This window comes from Nelumbo nucifera, chromosome 7 (assembly GCF_055504915.1).
Source record: "Nelumbo nucifera cultivar China Antique chromosome 7, China Antique-T2T, whole genome shotgun sequence".
Taxonomy (NCBI): Eukaryota; Viridiplantae; Streptophyta; class Magnoliopsida; order Proteales; family Nelumbonaceae; genus Nelumbo; species Nelumbo nucifera.
Window position 1 is genome coordinate 34755495 of NC_142655.1, and position 15129 is coordinate 34770623.

Below are 15129 nucleotides of genomic sequence, written 5' to 3' on the forward strand. Positions count from 1 at the left end.
GCTCACATCTAAGTTGTAGAAATATTCTTGTCTCTATGGACTCTAGGTTATTATTTTGTATTATTTAAAATATGAGTGTTTCAATCATTTCTTACTACTTTGACCCATGTCCTTTTTGGTATACTCCTACCTCTTTTAGTCCCTTCAACTTGCAATAGATCACTTATTACAAGTACTGTCAATGGTCTTCTATGTGCGTGACCAAACCATCTTACCTACTTTCTCTCATTTTATCACCTATTGGAGCTACTCCTAGGTTCTTTTGAATGCCTTCATTTCCAACCATGTATTTTCTAGTTTTCCACTTTTCCATCTCAAGTTCTCAGCATACACATTTCTCCCACACTCATTCTGTGGACATGTTGACATTATTTCCCTCACGTGGAGGTGAGACCCATTTACGTGTTGGGGTCTCTTGCCCAACACATAACTTAGAAAGTTTAAATAAAAAGACAAAATCAAGCTTGAGAATCTTGGTATTCTCTCATTAGTGAGAGAGAGAGAGAGAGAGACAAATTGTCTTGTCTTGGTTTTATGTTAGTGGATGGTGGGACCCACTCTCCACTATCTCATGGCTTTCTCTACAAGCCTCATTTATCCTGGTGTAGAAAGTGGAAAAGCTAATCCTCGTTTACAAGAGAAGAAGAGATTCAACCCTCTTGCAACCTGAAGAGTGCCTTCAATCAATTATTTTGGCTATTGTTTTGTGCTTATTCCATCAAGTTTTGGTGGGTTTCTTGGATCTTCAAATGGTGGTCTTGGAGAGGGTTTTGGAAGGCTTGTTTTGTGAGCTCTTTCTTATATTTTGTTGGTTGATTACATCTTGTTTCGGTTTTTTGTATATCCAAGAGAGGTTTTTGTCTCTTGAAATTTCTATCCTCTAATTGGAGCTAGAGAAGTTGTAACCCCTTTATTCCTGTTGATAGTGGAAATTTTCTGTGTTAGTGCCCCATGGTTTTCCTTTCCACATTGGAAAGGTTTTCCATGTTAAAAATTCCGGTGTGCCTTTGCTCTTATTGTGTTGTTTGATTATTTGCCTCATTGGACACTATTTATTGTTTCTCCTTTGCATTGTAAATTGCTGATTTGCACTGTTAATAAGGGGTTTTAACACCAACAAAATGGTATTAAAGTTTTAGTTGGAGCAATTCGTTTGTGTAAATAATGGATGCTGATACAAGTCATATGGTTATACTAAATGGGAAAAATTGGACCATTTGGAAATCCAAAATGGAAGATTTGTTGTACTGTATGGACCTAATGAAGGAGATGAAGCCAACCCGGAAGGAACTTCCATCGAGTAATAGAAGAAACTTGACCGAAAAGTTGTAGGTGTCAATAGTGTTTTCCACCATGTTTCTATAGAAATATCGGCACACTCTCTTTGGAAGAAGTTGGAAAATCTATATGGAACAAAAACAATAGGAAATAAAGCTTTCTTGATTAGGAAGCTTGTGAACTTAAAGTTCAAGGAAGGTACTTCGATTGCAAAGCATTTGAATAAAATGCAAAACATTGTGAATCAGCTCTCCTCTATGAAAATTGTGTTGGATGATGAATTACAAGCCTTGTTGTTTAGTTCTTTGTCAAATAGTTGGGAGACATTGGTGGTGCCTCTAAGTAACTCTGCACTCGATGGGATGATCAAATTAGTCAAGTTACAACTAGTTAGTTGAATAAAAAAAACAAGAAGAAAGGCATCCATTTAATCTCAAGGAAAAACACTTGTTATAGAAAATTGGGGGAGAAACAAGAGTAGAAATCTACAACACTGTGACAAATCCAAGGGAAGGTCCAAGTCGAAAAAAGGGATTACATGCTATTATTGCAAGAAGCTAGGGCATGTGAAGAAGAAATGTAGAAAATTTAAGAAAGTACAAAAAGAAAAGCGTAAAGGAAAAAAAAAAGAAAAAGAAACCACCATAGTTGCTTCTTGATATAGTCAATATTCACCATGCCACCGGTTCATGACACGTGGCAAACCTCTGAGGGTAATCTCATCATCTCACGGACCCCAGGGGCACCCTCGTCCTTTTACACCTGGGTTAATACAGAGCCTTAATAACAAGTGTTACGACCTCAGCCGAGCCTCTCCCGGTGCATTTATTGAGTAACACTCAACCACATGGTCTACGCCTTAATTTCCTCCCGCTTAATGATGCCCAATGTGTGGAGTCATTACCAAGCATCCACCGCGCTCACACTAGGGAGACCTCAACCAAATAGGGACTTGAAGCCATAGGTATCTCTCTTATGAAATCTTAACTACTTAACTACTATTGCACTCCTTCCACCTCAGCTTTCTTGAGTCCTTGGCTGACTTGATCGTCACAGTCCTTGCCCCTGAGACCACACCCCAAGGCCTCTAACATCTTGTCATTGCTTTCAAGTGGGACCCTCGGCCTCATCACCAACTTTCCCTTTCTTTTCCAAATCTCCAGATCCACTTCACCAAAAGGGCCTTATTGAAAATCTTCATCTTCCTGACCCCCCAACCTCCTTTTTCTTTTGGAGCATAAACGTGGTCCTAGCTAACCAAATGGATCTTCTTTTCCTCCTACCATCCTTCCGATAAAAAGTCCCTCTATAACTTTTCCACTCTTTAAGCCACTTTTGTTGGGATTGAGAAAAGAGAGAGATAGTAGGAGGGAAGGTTTGATAGGGAGCTCTTGAGGAGAGTAATCCTACCTCCCAAAAATAGATATTTGGTTTTCCAAGAGGATAGCTTCCTTCCTAACCTTTCCACCATAGGATCCCACACTAGGGAGGAAGTGCACTTAGCTCCCAAAGGAAGCCCTAGATAAATAGTAGGCAGAAAGCCAATTTGACATGCTAGAACCTCTGCTAGAGCTTCCAAATTCTCTATCCTTCCTACTGGAATTAGTATACTTTTTGACCAGTTGACTCTCAACCCTGACACAACTTCAAACCAACTCAGCACCTCTAAGAGTACTCCCAATTGATCCACATCAGCATCAATGAAGTAGAGAGTATCATCTGCAAATTGGAGCATTTGTACCTTATCTCCCCCCTGGACTGGTCTTAAAGCCTTTCCACAAACCCTTTTCCCCTACTCGGTCAACAAAAGCAGCAAGGATCTCCATTACACAAATGAAAAGAAGGGGAGATAGGGGACCCCCTTTTCGAAGACCTATGAAGCTCTTAAAATAGCCTGCCAATTGACCATTAACAAGAACTGAAGAATTTTGGAAAAGTGATACAGACCTTCACCCAGTTCCTCCATTTCTGGCCAAAATTTATTCTTTCCAATACAAAGTCTAGGCATTTCCAATTAACTTGATCATAGGCCTTTTCCAAGTCCAACTTGCATAACAGCCCTGGCCTACCTTCCCTTCGCCTTGAATCTCTCAGTTCATTTTCCACCAACACAATGTCTAACATTTGCCTACCCAGAACAAAAGCAAATTAGTTTTTTACTATCACTGTGTTTAGGACCTTCTTTAATCTTTCTGCTAGAACCTTAGCCAAAATTTAGTAGAAACTATTCAGCAGATTATTAGTCTAAAGTCCTTGATATTTGTAGTATTCAACCTTCTTGAATGTAGTATTCAAGCTTCTTTCTAAAGCCACATTATGATAGAAATCCTAAAACACCTTCAATAGGTCCACTTTCACCACCTCCCAACACTTCTTATAGAATATGTTGGTAAGGCCATCTGGCCCAGGAGACTTGTCAATTTCCAAATTTTTTACCACTTGCCATATTTCCTCCTCTGAGAAGGGGGCTTCTAGCTCCCTTTGCTGATCAGCTTAAGTCTTTTGAGATTCAGGTCACTAGGAAGGGGTCTTCTAGTCCAATTTTCCTTGAAAAGATCAGAGAAATATTTTGTTGCTATGCCTTTCATTTCTGTCCAAGACTCTCCCACCTGATCTTCAAATTCCAGCCTCTCCAAATGATTAAATTTTTTCCTAGCATTAGCCATCTTGTGGAAAAAGCTGAATTTTTTAGCCCCCACTTTAAGCCAATTAACTTTGTCTCTTTGCCTCCACTTCGGCTCATCCTTATAAGCTAGCTTGCCTATAATCAATTTAGTTTCTAACCTTCTTTTTCTCTCCTCTTCTGATAATGAGAACCAACCTCTTCATCCAAATCCACTTCTTTAGTTACTTCCAAACAAATCCTTTTTTTCTAGTTCTGAGCTCCCTTGGAAATCCTGCCTCCAAGATTTCAGTGTTTCCTTGATTAAACTGAGTTTTTTAGCAAAGATGAAAGAGCCAATTCCTTCAAATAGGGCTCCTATCCATTTTGGAGTAAGCAAAGGAACCAATTCCTCCTCTTCAAACTAAGCATTTTCCAGTTTGAAAGGAGTCTTTCTGGCCCCCTGATTCCAACAGACTAACTGAATTGGGGAATGATCAGAAACAGGTCATGAGAGAGCTACCTGTTTTAATTGTTGGAAAGTATCTTCCCATCCAGGAGAAACCAAAAACCTATCTAATTGTACCAGAACCAGATTTTCCTAATTATTTGCCTAGGTGAATTGGGCCCTACCAGAGGAAGATCAATCAGGTCAAATTGATTAACAAAATGCAAATCTTCTCACTTCCCTAGTCCTCCGGGTTCCTCCCTTCCTTTCTTCCAGAAATCTCACTACATTAAAGTCCGCTCCTATAACCCAGGGGATGGAATGCACACCTCTGGCTTCAGCAAGGTCCTCCCAGAGTCTCTCTCTCTCTGAGTTTACAATCGGACCATAATCATTGTAGAGAGACTGGGCCAACTGGGCCCTAGTGCATTATTTTTTGTTATTAGTGCTTCTTACATGTTTTGTTTGATAATGGGCCTTTTTCTTTATGGGCCTGTTAATCTTTTCTATTTCTTTTAAGTGTGTTGATGAGCTAGTTGCCCAGTTAAGGGCAGACTTGTAATTAGTTCTAATTAAGTGAGATTAATAAAAGGATTAGAGAGGTAGGAGACAAGACATCAAACTCTCATCTCCTTCTCCCTTCTTCTCCATCTTCTTCTTTCTTTTTTGTTGTTTCCTTCTCCTTTTTCTTTTCTTGCCATAATTAGAGATTATTTTTTTATTTTAGTGGACTGAATCTAACATTTGTAAACTGCCCTTGAAAACCTCCCTCAAATTCTAGGGTCACCAACACTGAATACTCCCCTATGTGAGAAGAAATCAATTTGCACTTCAATCTGTCCCAAAGAATTAAAAGATCCCCTACAATACCTCATGGGCTGGCTCGGGCCGGGTTTAGCAGTAACTATAAGTGCTTTAACCTAGGCTCAGGCCTGGCCCGACCCGCACTCCGAGCCTAGTTTGCAAGCCCAAACCTGGCCCTACACAGGCCTGAGCCAGGCTTATAGGCTTTCTGAGCCTAATGAGTAATGAATTTAGGTGTATAACATCCAATAATAAAAAATTAATTATTTAAATTTAAATTTTATTTTAAAATAAATAAAATGTAATAAATGCAAAAAAATATGACACAAGCCCAAGGTAAATTAGGCTTGGCTAAGCCTTGGGCCTATGTACAAAAAAAGGCATGAGCCTCATTTAATTCTTAGAATTGGTTTAGCTTGGCTTACCTATCCTTTTATAGATGAAGGCAAGACCTCCATTCCCATTCTTGAGCAATGTGGAACTTGGAACAACACTAAATAATGAGTTCTACCATTGAGTATTTTTCCAAGTCCAACATTACTTAAGCAATGAAAATGAAGGCCTTTTCTAAGAGGACAATTTACCTACTTGAATTGGCTCATGTGTTCATACATGTATTAACATGTGTCAACTAATTAATATTTATTTATATGTTAAAACTTAAAATTTTTATATCTTATATAAAATAATAAACATTTAGTATAAAATAAAATATACTTGTATATATAACATATAATATAATGTTATAATATATATTTAAAAATATATATTATATTGCAGGTTGGGCCAGACTTGAAGTGTTTGGCCCAAGCCCGGCCCAAAACTTTTTGGGCTTGATGTGGGCCCAAGCCAGGCTGGGATTGCACACAAAAACCTAGGCCCATGCCTGGAAATTTGCGGGTTGGGGCGGGCTAAGCCAAGAATGATCACCCCTACTTCTAATCACTCTAGCCACCACTAAATCCAGCTTTGTTTCTTGAAAGAAAACTGCATCTGACTTCCACCTATTCAGCAGTGTTAGACAGTGTATGCCCTTAGCTCCAATCAGAATGATGTACATAAACATTTATTTGTAAATAGATAAAGTGCATTGTTGTTATATGTTGATATTGGTAATGTTTCTATGTATTACCCCTTAAACTGGACACTTAAGAGACTTGTGTTAGTTTAGAATGTTCTCAGTCATTGGATAGACTTAGGGAGTTTATCCTGACAAGGCTGACATTGGTGTGTTGCCAAGGAGTTGGAGTAGCTTGTCTTAGCTGCTAGGGTTAGACCCCAAACACAGCTAATGGGTGTTTATTAGAAGCACTGAACCCAGACTAATTTCCAATTGTGTCCTGGACCTTGGAGATAGATGGGCAAAACTGGAAAGTTACACGTGACCCCATACTTGATTATAATACTGCACTAAGTGTTGGACTGCGTTGTCTTTGATATGCCAACCAGTGAGATCCATTGAGGGTCAAATACCTGGGTATGTTAGGGTAGTCTAAGTATTCACCTAAGTGGGTGATCATAGTGATAGGATCGGCCCCTTTGTCAGACAAAGTGAATATCAAGGTTTACACTCTCTCTAATGGAAACCTAAACTGTCAGTAGTGGATGTCACCTGTGTTTGAAATCTGGTTTTGCAAAAGTATTTATACGTTATATATACTACTATTTTATGTAAAAGGTTTGCAAAAGGTTTTAATCTCAGGATCCATCCGAGAAGAGAGAGAGGCACTTTACCTTGCAGCCAGGGGAGAGGTCCTTCCCTATCGGGCAATGTTTGATCATTATGGGCTAAGAGTTTAAGTGTAAGAGACCATTACAGGGCTGATTACCTGATGGGCTTTGTCTTACATGAGTCACTTATCCTTGGGTCTTCATAGGGTGGTTGAATCCAAGGATCATTTAAGTGTAAATGTTGGGCCCAAACAAGACCAATGCTAATTGAGTCAGGGGTTCACTACCCTGAGCAGTGAATTCGGCCTAGTCTCTTTTAGGGGTAGGGCTGAACCCATATGGGCTTGTGTGAGATCATTGTGGGGTCCCACGCCATATAATATCAAGCCTAAAGTGGCCATGCAACGCCTTGGGTCGTGAGTCTTTGAAGTAAATGGGCCAAAGGCCCAAAATTAATAACATTAATTAAGTTGTCACATGACAACTTACTTTGAGTCAAATTTGGGTTTGGTATTGGGTATGGAGCACCTATCCTCTTAAGAGGATAAGGTTTATCTCTTAATAGAGTCCAAATCCAAATCAGCTTTGGATAATCTCCTAACTAGATTAGGAGAGTGCTCCATAAGGAGATAAAAGAGAAGAGGGCAAACTAGGCTAGAAGTTTTCACACTCTTGCTCTCTCTCTTCTTCTCTCTTGTTTGCCAAGAAACCGCAATTCGATCTAGGCTTTCAAAAACTGATTTTGATCAATTTTTCTTTGCAAGAAAAACATTGAGGAAATATTAGGCTCATTCACCTTTTTTGACATTTTTTGACATTTTTTAGCATTTTTTTTTGTTTGTATTTGTTGAAGTTTGACCTGCCCTAGAATTCTGTCTTGTTCGTTGACTATAAAGTAAACAGCAAGAAGTAGGAGAGGAAAGAAGAAGAGAGAAAAGAGAGGAAAGAGAGAAAGGCTGGTTCGAATTAGAGAAAAAGTTATCCCTAGATTCGGCCAGACCTGTTATTATATTATTAACTTATTGGAAAAGACTTAAGTTCCCTTCTTTAAGTAAGAGGCACTCGAACTAACATAACAGTACACATCAACATTCTCAACAAGTACAAAGACCGAAATACCCCTTCACTAACACCACTAACACTCCCCCTCAAGCTGGTGAGTATATATCATATAATCCCAGCTTGTCACATATGTAGTCCACTCTCCCCTGACTCAAACCTTTTGTAAACAAGTCTGCCCACTGGTTTCCCGTACTAACATATGCAGTTTCTATCACCCCATTCAGCACCTTCTCTCTCACAAAATGACAGTCAACTTCGATGTGCTTGGTTCTTTCATGAAACACCTGATTGGAAGAGATATGAACCGCTGTCTGATTGTCACAATAGAGCTTCATTGGAGTACTAATGTCATATCCTATCTCCTGTAGAAGGTTCCTCAACCACATTAATTCACAAGCAGTATGTGCCATGGCCCTATATTCTGCTTCTGCACTGCTTCTTGCCACAACTGTTTGCTTCTTACTTTTCCACGTTACCAGGTTACCCCCCAAAAAGGTGCAATAGCCTGTGGTAGATCGTCTATCAGACATAGAACCTGCCCAATCAGCATCGGTGTATCCTTCTACTACCAGTTTTCCACCACTCCTGTACAGCAAACCACGACCAGGAGCTCCTTTCAGATACCTCACAATCCTTAGCACCGCATTCCAATGTGGGACCAGAAGTTTTTGCATGAACTGACTCACCACACTAACCGCAAATGAAATATCTGGCCGAGTAATGGTTAGATAGTTTAGTTTGCCTACAAGTCGTCAGTATCTGCCAGGGTCTTCTAATACTTCACCTATATCACTGCTCAGCCTTGTATTTGTTTCCATAGGTGTCTCAGCCGGTTTAGTACCCAACAACCCTGTTTCTTCCAGTAAATCAAGCACATATTTCCTCTGACACAAATTAATGCCATGCTTAGATCTTGCTACCTCTATGCCCAAAAAGTATTTCAACTTGCCAAGGTCCTTTGTCTGAAAGTGTTCCTGTAGGAATGCCTTCAATCTGTCAATGCCCATTTTATCATTCCCAGTTACAACGATATCATCCACATACACCACCAATATTATTTTGCCTGCCGACGAGTCAAAACTGAAGACTGAGTGATCAACTTGGCACTGTTTCATACCAAACTTCTTGACCACCTCACTGAACCTACCAAACCATGCTGAGGGAACTGTTTAAGTCCATAAATAGCCTTCTCAAGTCTACATACCTTACCATCCTCCCCCTGAGCAACAAACCCTGGTGGTTGCTCCATGTAGACCTCCTCGAGCAAATCACCATGCAAAAAGGCATTTTTGATATCTAGCTGAAGGAGAGGCCAATCATACATAGCTGCAAGGGAGATGACGACACGAACTGACCCTATCTTAGCAACCGGGGAGAATGTCTCTGTGTAGTCAATGTCATAGGTATGGGAGTACCCTTTGGCAACCAGCCGCGCCTTCAAGCGCTCAACACGACCATCTGGCAAGTACTTAACACTATACACCCACTTACAACCGACAGCCTGCTTCCCAGGAGGAAGAGCGGTGAGATCCCAAGTGTGATTATGATGCAGAGCAGAGAGCTCTTCTTCCATAGCACGGCACCACTCTGGAGAGGTAAAGGCTTCCTGGACATCCTTAGGAACAACCACGGAGGATAACAAAGATATGAACTGGCGATGGGAGGCGGAGAGGTGGGCAAGTGAAACAAAATTGGAAATAGGGTGAAGGGTGCAAGTATGTTTACCTTTCCGAAAGGCAATAGGAAGATCTAGGTCGGAGGCTGGTGTCGGAGCTGGAGCTGGATCTGTCAACGGTGATGAAGCTGGAGGAGCTGCAACCGGTACACGCGGGCGATGTGTATACACATGACGGATGGGTGGACGGTCAATCGACGGTGGCACCGGAGGCAAGGACGTAGGCATGACTGGAACCAGAGGAGGTGGATCAGCCACAGGAAGAGGAAGAGGAGGTGGTGATGTGGAGGAAGCAGCAGCATCGGACCCCACGAAGAACGGAGTAGACTCGAAGAATGTAACATCAGCACACACCAAGGAACGACGAGAACTGGGATGATAACACTTGTACCCTTTCTGAGTTCGGGAATAGCCAAGGAAGATACACTTCAGGGAACGTGCATCTAACTTGTCAGTGTCCTGGAACCTAGATTATGAATGAAGTAGACACACCCAAATACCCGAGGAGAAAGCGGAAACGGAGACATGTTGGGGAATAAGACACTAAAAGAAGAACGACCATCAAGGATAGACATGGGCATCCGATTAATTAAGAAACAAGAGGTGAGCATTGCATCGCTCCAAAAGATTTTGGGAACATTCATGTGGTGCATGAGGGAGCGTGCCGTTTCTACAAGATGGCGGTTCTTTCTCTCAGCAACCCCATTTTGTTGCGGAGTGTAGGTACATGAAGTTTGGTGTATAATGCCATGTTGGTCCAAGTATTCTTGAAAAGACGAAGACAAGTAAGTATTCACGACCATTATCAGAACGGAAAACTTTGATGTGAACGCCAAATTGATTGCGGATCTCAGCATAAAATTTCTGGAAGATGGCAAATAATTCACTTCTTTCTTTCATTAAATAGAGCCACGTCATTCTTGAACAGTCATCAACAAAAATAACAAAATATCGGTATCCATTATATGACATCACTTTATAAGGACCCCAAACATCTGAATGAATTAAAGAAAAAAGACTCGACACACGATTATCGACCCTAGAACGAAAGGGAACACGATGGTGTTTTCCAAATTGACATGACTCACAATCTAAAACAAAAAGTTGACTCAATGAAGGGACTAAGGACTGCAACACTTTCAGCGAAGGATGACCAAATCTACAATGCCACTGGAGAGGAGAAATGGATGACTGAAGGGCCTTTGACGTTCGTCCACCACCATTAAGATAATACAGTCCACCGGCTTCATGCCCTCCACCAATCTTCATCCCCATCTTGAGATCCTGAAAAACACACATAGAAGGGTAAAATGTGATGGAGCACTTAAGGGACTTGGTCAGCTTACTAACAGACATAAGATTAAATGGAAGCTTAGGTACATATAAAACAGAGGATAGGGATACAGGGTCTAGGTCAACATCACCAACACCACAGATAGATGATGTGGAGCCATTATCAAGGGTAACAGATTGTGATGTTGAGCAATGAGTGAGAGATGAAAACACACCTGGAGTTCCCGTCATGTGATCGGAGGCTCCAGAGTCAATAATCCAGGGGTTGGGTGTGGATGCCAAACAAGCCATACCTGAGTGTGCAAAGGAAGTTGTGTTCTGCTGCAACTTGGATTGAACAAACCTCTCATACTCATCCCGAGGAACACTCACCATCTCCTTGCCTGGACCATCTGAGGGAGTAGAAGGCATCAGGTCAGCTGACCGGTTCTCCTGTCTAGAGCTGAAACTGGTGTCACTAGTCATGGTATGGTTGGCCCACGTCGAGGGAGGACCATGTAAGTCATAGCAGTAGTTAATGGTATGTCCATCCAAACCACAATGGGTACACTTCCGTGGACCCGAGCCACGTCCTCTACCACGAGCTCCCCCTGAATCTCTGCCTCCAGTACGACCACCACCACGGATATGTGTAGATCCACCACTACCACTCCTGCTAGGCTGGGCTCCTCGAGCCCCACTTCTGCCACATCGACCTCTCGACACTGCAAATGCTGATTTATCGGAGACATTAGAATCCATAGATCCAATGGAAGCCCTCCGAAAACGAGCAAACACTTCCTCTAAAGATGGAAGAGCAGATTCCCCTAGTATCTGGGCTCGTACTGGTTCATACTCAGACTTCAACCCCACCAGAAACCGTGTCACATCAAGCTGCTCTCGCTGTTGCTGTTGAACTTTGACATCAGAAGTGAGAGGATGATAGACATTTAACTCATTACGGATATTCCTCACACTGGCATAGTACTCCTCAAGGCTCTGATTTCCCTGTTGCAGATTGAATTATTCCTAATACAGTTGATATACCCTAGTGGTATTATCCTGACCTGAATACAGTTTCTTAGCATGATCCCACACCTCTTTGGCTGTGTCAAGAAACATGAAGTTCACACTGATTTTGGGTTCCATACTGTTCCACAACCATGTAATGATCTGTGCATCTTCCTGTTCCCAGTCTTCATACTCCTGAGAATTAGCGGGGGGTTTCTCCTCTCTTATATGCTTCACTTTCTTCTTCGCCTTTAGAAAAACCTCTACAGACTTGGCCCAAGGGACATAATTCTCTCCATTCAGTTTAATGGAGGTCATTTGGACATTCAAGTAGTCAGTAGATATCATGACACTAGGTTTACTATCACTATTATCTGCCATTGCCGAACTCCCTTATCACTGAATTCTGAGCACTGAATTATGAGCACTACACACTGCACACTGCACACTACACACAGACACTTCACCGAAATCTGCACACTGATTTCAACAGTAATAAATGCTGAGAACTGCAACACCACAAACCCTACTCATCGAAATCTGCACACTGATTTCAGCAGTATTAAATGTTGAAAACTGCAACACCACAAACCCTAATCCACAGCTACAGGAAGTTTCACCATTAAGTATACACTATTGCCCTTCGAATCACACACAAACCAGAATAAACCCTAGCATAAACCCTAGCATACTGCAATCTGAAAACCCATCATGCGAATTGTACTACACCTCTCATGTATTCCATAATAGATAATATGCATAAAAAAAAAAAACTTTACCACATCGCCTGAAGGCCAACCACACGAAGGGCTGAGACACCACTGCACCACACGTACCAGCCCTAACTAGGGCTTAGAAACCACAACAACCAATCACCAACGACACAATCGGAGGCATAGGAACCTCCTAGGGAAGAGGGCGATCACTCCTTTTCAGCCCTTTTCCCAATCTCCAACTCACAGCTGAGAACCCAAGAGAAACCCTAATTCGAATGCGCAGAAGACAGAATTCTAGCAAGTCTGATTTGTTGAACCTCGCTCTGATACCATGTTGAAGTTTGACCTGCCCTAGAATTCTGTCTTGTTCGTTGACTATAAAGTAAACAGCAAGAACTAGGAGAGGAAAGAAGAAGAGAGAAAAGAGAGGAAAGAGAGGAAAGAGAGAAAGGCTAGTTCGAATTAGAGAAAAAGTTATCCCTAGATTCGGTCAGACCTGTTATTATATTATTAACTTATTGGAAAAGACTTAAGTGCCCTTCTTTAAGTAAGAGGCACTCGAACTAACATAACAGTACACATCAACATTCTCAACAAGTACAAAGACCGAAATACCCCTTCACTAACACCACTAACAGTATTTTTGTGCCTTGCTTCAAAAAGGCGCACGCCTCGCCTTGCGCCTCAGGCGCAAATTGACCCATATTATTGGTAGGAGAGAGCCCCCTAAAAGCCTTTTCATTCAAGCCCCACGAAAACCTCATCATTCCCTACTTTTCTTCACCCTGTTACCCCCTTTTCTTACACTTAATTTGCCCATTTCTTCTAGACATCTTTATTCAATATTTTTTAGGTATTTAAATATGTCAATGACTTATAAGCCACTAGATAAATGACATTACTTCACAGGATAAATTGCATTCAACTGTACATCAATTATTAAATTCTCAAAGGAAAACTTCTAAAATTAGTAGAATTATTCATTCTCTCAAAGAGGATCCCCCTAAAAATACAAGGCGCTGATACCAATTCTGATAGATCAATAGTTTTATATCATCAAAAATAGGGTAGCCTCCTTTAACAATATAGTGACCATCCAAACCACACACACACACACAAAGGAGAGAGAGAGAACCAACCTAAAGGTGGAGGTCGTCTTGTGACACCTGTAAACCTTGGAGAAACTGCATTTTTATCTGATGCCACCACACCATCAAAATGGCCTAAATTTTGTCCATCCAAACTAATTAACGACCACGAGTTTATATCATCCAACCACTCCAATCTCCCAACAGTAATTCCAAACTTTGCTTCCACTCCTGAAGAAAAGTTGAGCAGGAAAAAAACATGCATTTGTATCCTAGAATTTAATATATAAAATGCTAGCTGACAAAAGAAAATGCATTTTTATCAATGTATACCAGCCTCATGGCACATTGCTCTACAAATAGAGTTCATGCCTGGAACACCAACATATTTCTTGCCTGATCCATCCTACAGAAAAACTTATATTCAAATTGAATTCATTCTTGGGAGACCAAAACGTTTTTTGCCCAATCCATCCTACAATAAATTCATTCATATAAATTCTATCTCTTCAATATATTTAGAAAATTAGCACATATAAGCTACATGTAAACTGTTCTTCCACCATTCTTTCCAGCCACATGGATGGCCAGCATAACTAATCCAGAGGTGTGTTTGGCATGCTTTTAGAAATTTAATTCTGATGAATTTTGCAATTCTAAGAACAATTTTATGTTTGGGCGTATGAAAATTCCTGGAACTAAATCTTTTTTAGGCTCAAAAATCATTCCAAGAATTGATTATTTAGAGTTAAAATTTAGCTTCAAGAAAGAATAATTTTTTACTCAAATGCCATTCTTCAAATAGTGATTCTTTGGAGCAGAATAACCAAACGTAGCCTCTGTTAATTAGGGAAACCTCTGGATTACCACATACACAAGTTTACTTGTCTATGTCAGCTCCATACCCCATTTTGTATTGAACCTTTCCTCTCCTAGTAACAACATTTACACTCTTGATTTATTTTCCTTTCTAATAAACATACCCGAGTTTGCTTGTTTATGTCAGCTCCATACCCCATTTTGGTTAATCCATATTTGCATATAGTGGCCTTTAACCCCATTGATCTGGTGCATCATTTGGGGTCAAATGCAATGGCATTGTTCTGTTTGAAACATTAGGGGTCAAATGATACACTATAGCCAGTCTTCAAGGATACAGTATGCAAATATAATTTGACCTACCCATAGGGATAGCATTTCTCTTGTCACTAAACCTGAAAAATAGAAAAAGGTGATGCAGCAAATCATGCGGAGCTATTTTGACCACCAGATCAGCATCCATTGAGACAATAGCATGTGAACAGCAATACTTCTTTATCCGCACAAGTAGGTGGCTTCTTTAATGTATGCATGAAACATGGCTGTAAATTATGCCTTAGAGGGCTACAGGAAAAAGCTGATAATGATAATGTATATGAATCATGAGAAGGGGCACTGAGAAAAAAGCTAGTCTGTTCTCATTAAAGGCCAGAGTTTGGGTTTGCTGGGACTGGAAAACTTCC

General features: G+C 40.8%; 1 protein-coding gene and 1 long non-coding RNA gene across 4 annotated transcripts in view; one reads left to right on the plus strand and one right to left on the minus strand.

The window, feature by feature from the left end:
- The window catches only part of LOC104598324 (FAD/NAD(P)-binding oxidoreductase family protein), a 59954-nt gene that overhangs the window by 38296 nt on the left and 6529 nt on the right, over nucleotides 1-15129 (minus strand). For all 3 annotated transcript variants that reach the window (XR_016078669.1, XM_010260344.3, XM_010260346.3), the window contains exons 4-5: nucleotides 13961-14033; nucleotides 13679-13858 (exon numbers count right to left, since the gene is read on the minus strand). Coding sequence is in view for 2 of the 3 variants with exons in the window: in XM_010260344.3 (XP_010258646.1) it covers nucleotides 13679-13858; nucleotides 13961-14033 (253 nt within the window). In the remaining variant the exon portion in view is untranslated. The remainder of the gene's footprint in view (nucleotides 1-13678; nucleotides 13859-13960; nucleotides 14034-15129) is intronic.
- Nucleotides 1-15129, plus strand: part of LOC104598323 (uncharacterized) — a 59894-nt gene that overhangs the window by 37886 nt on the left and 6879 nt on the right. The window lies entirely within an intron of this gene.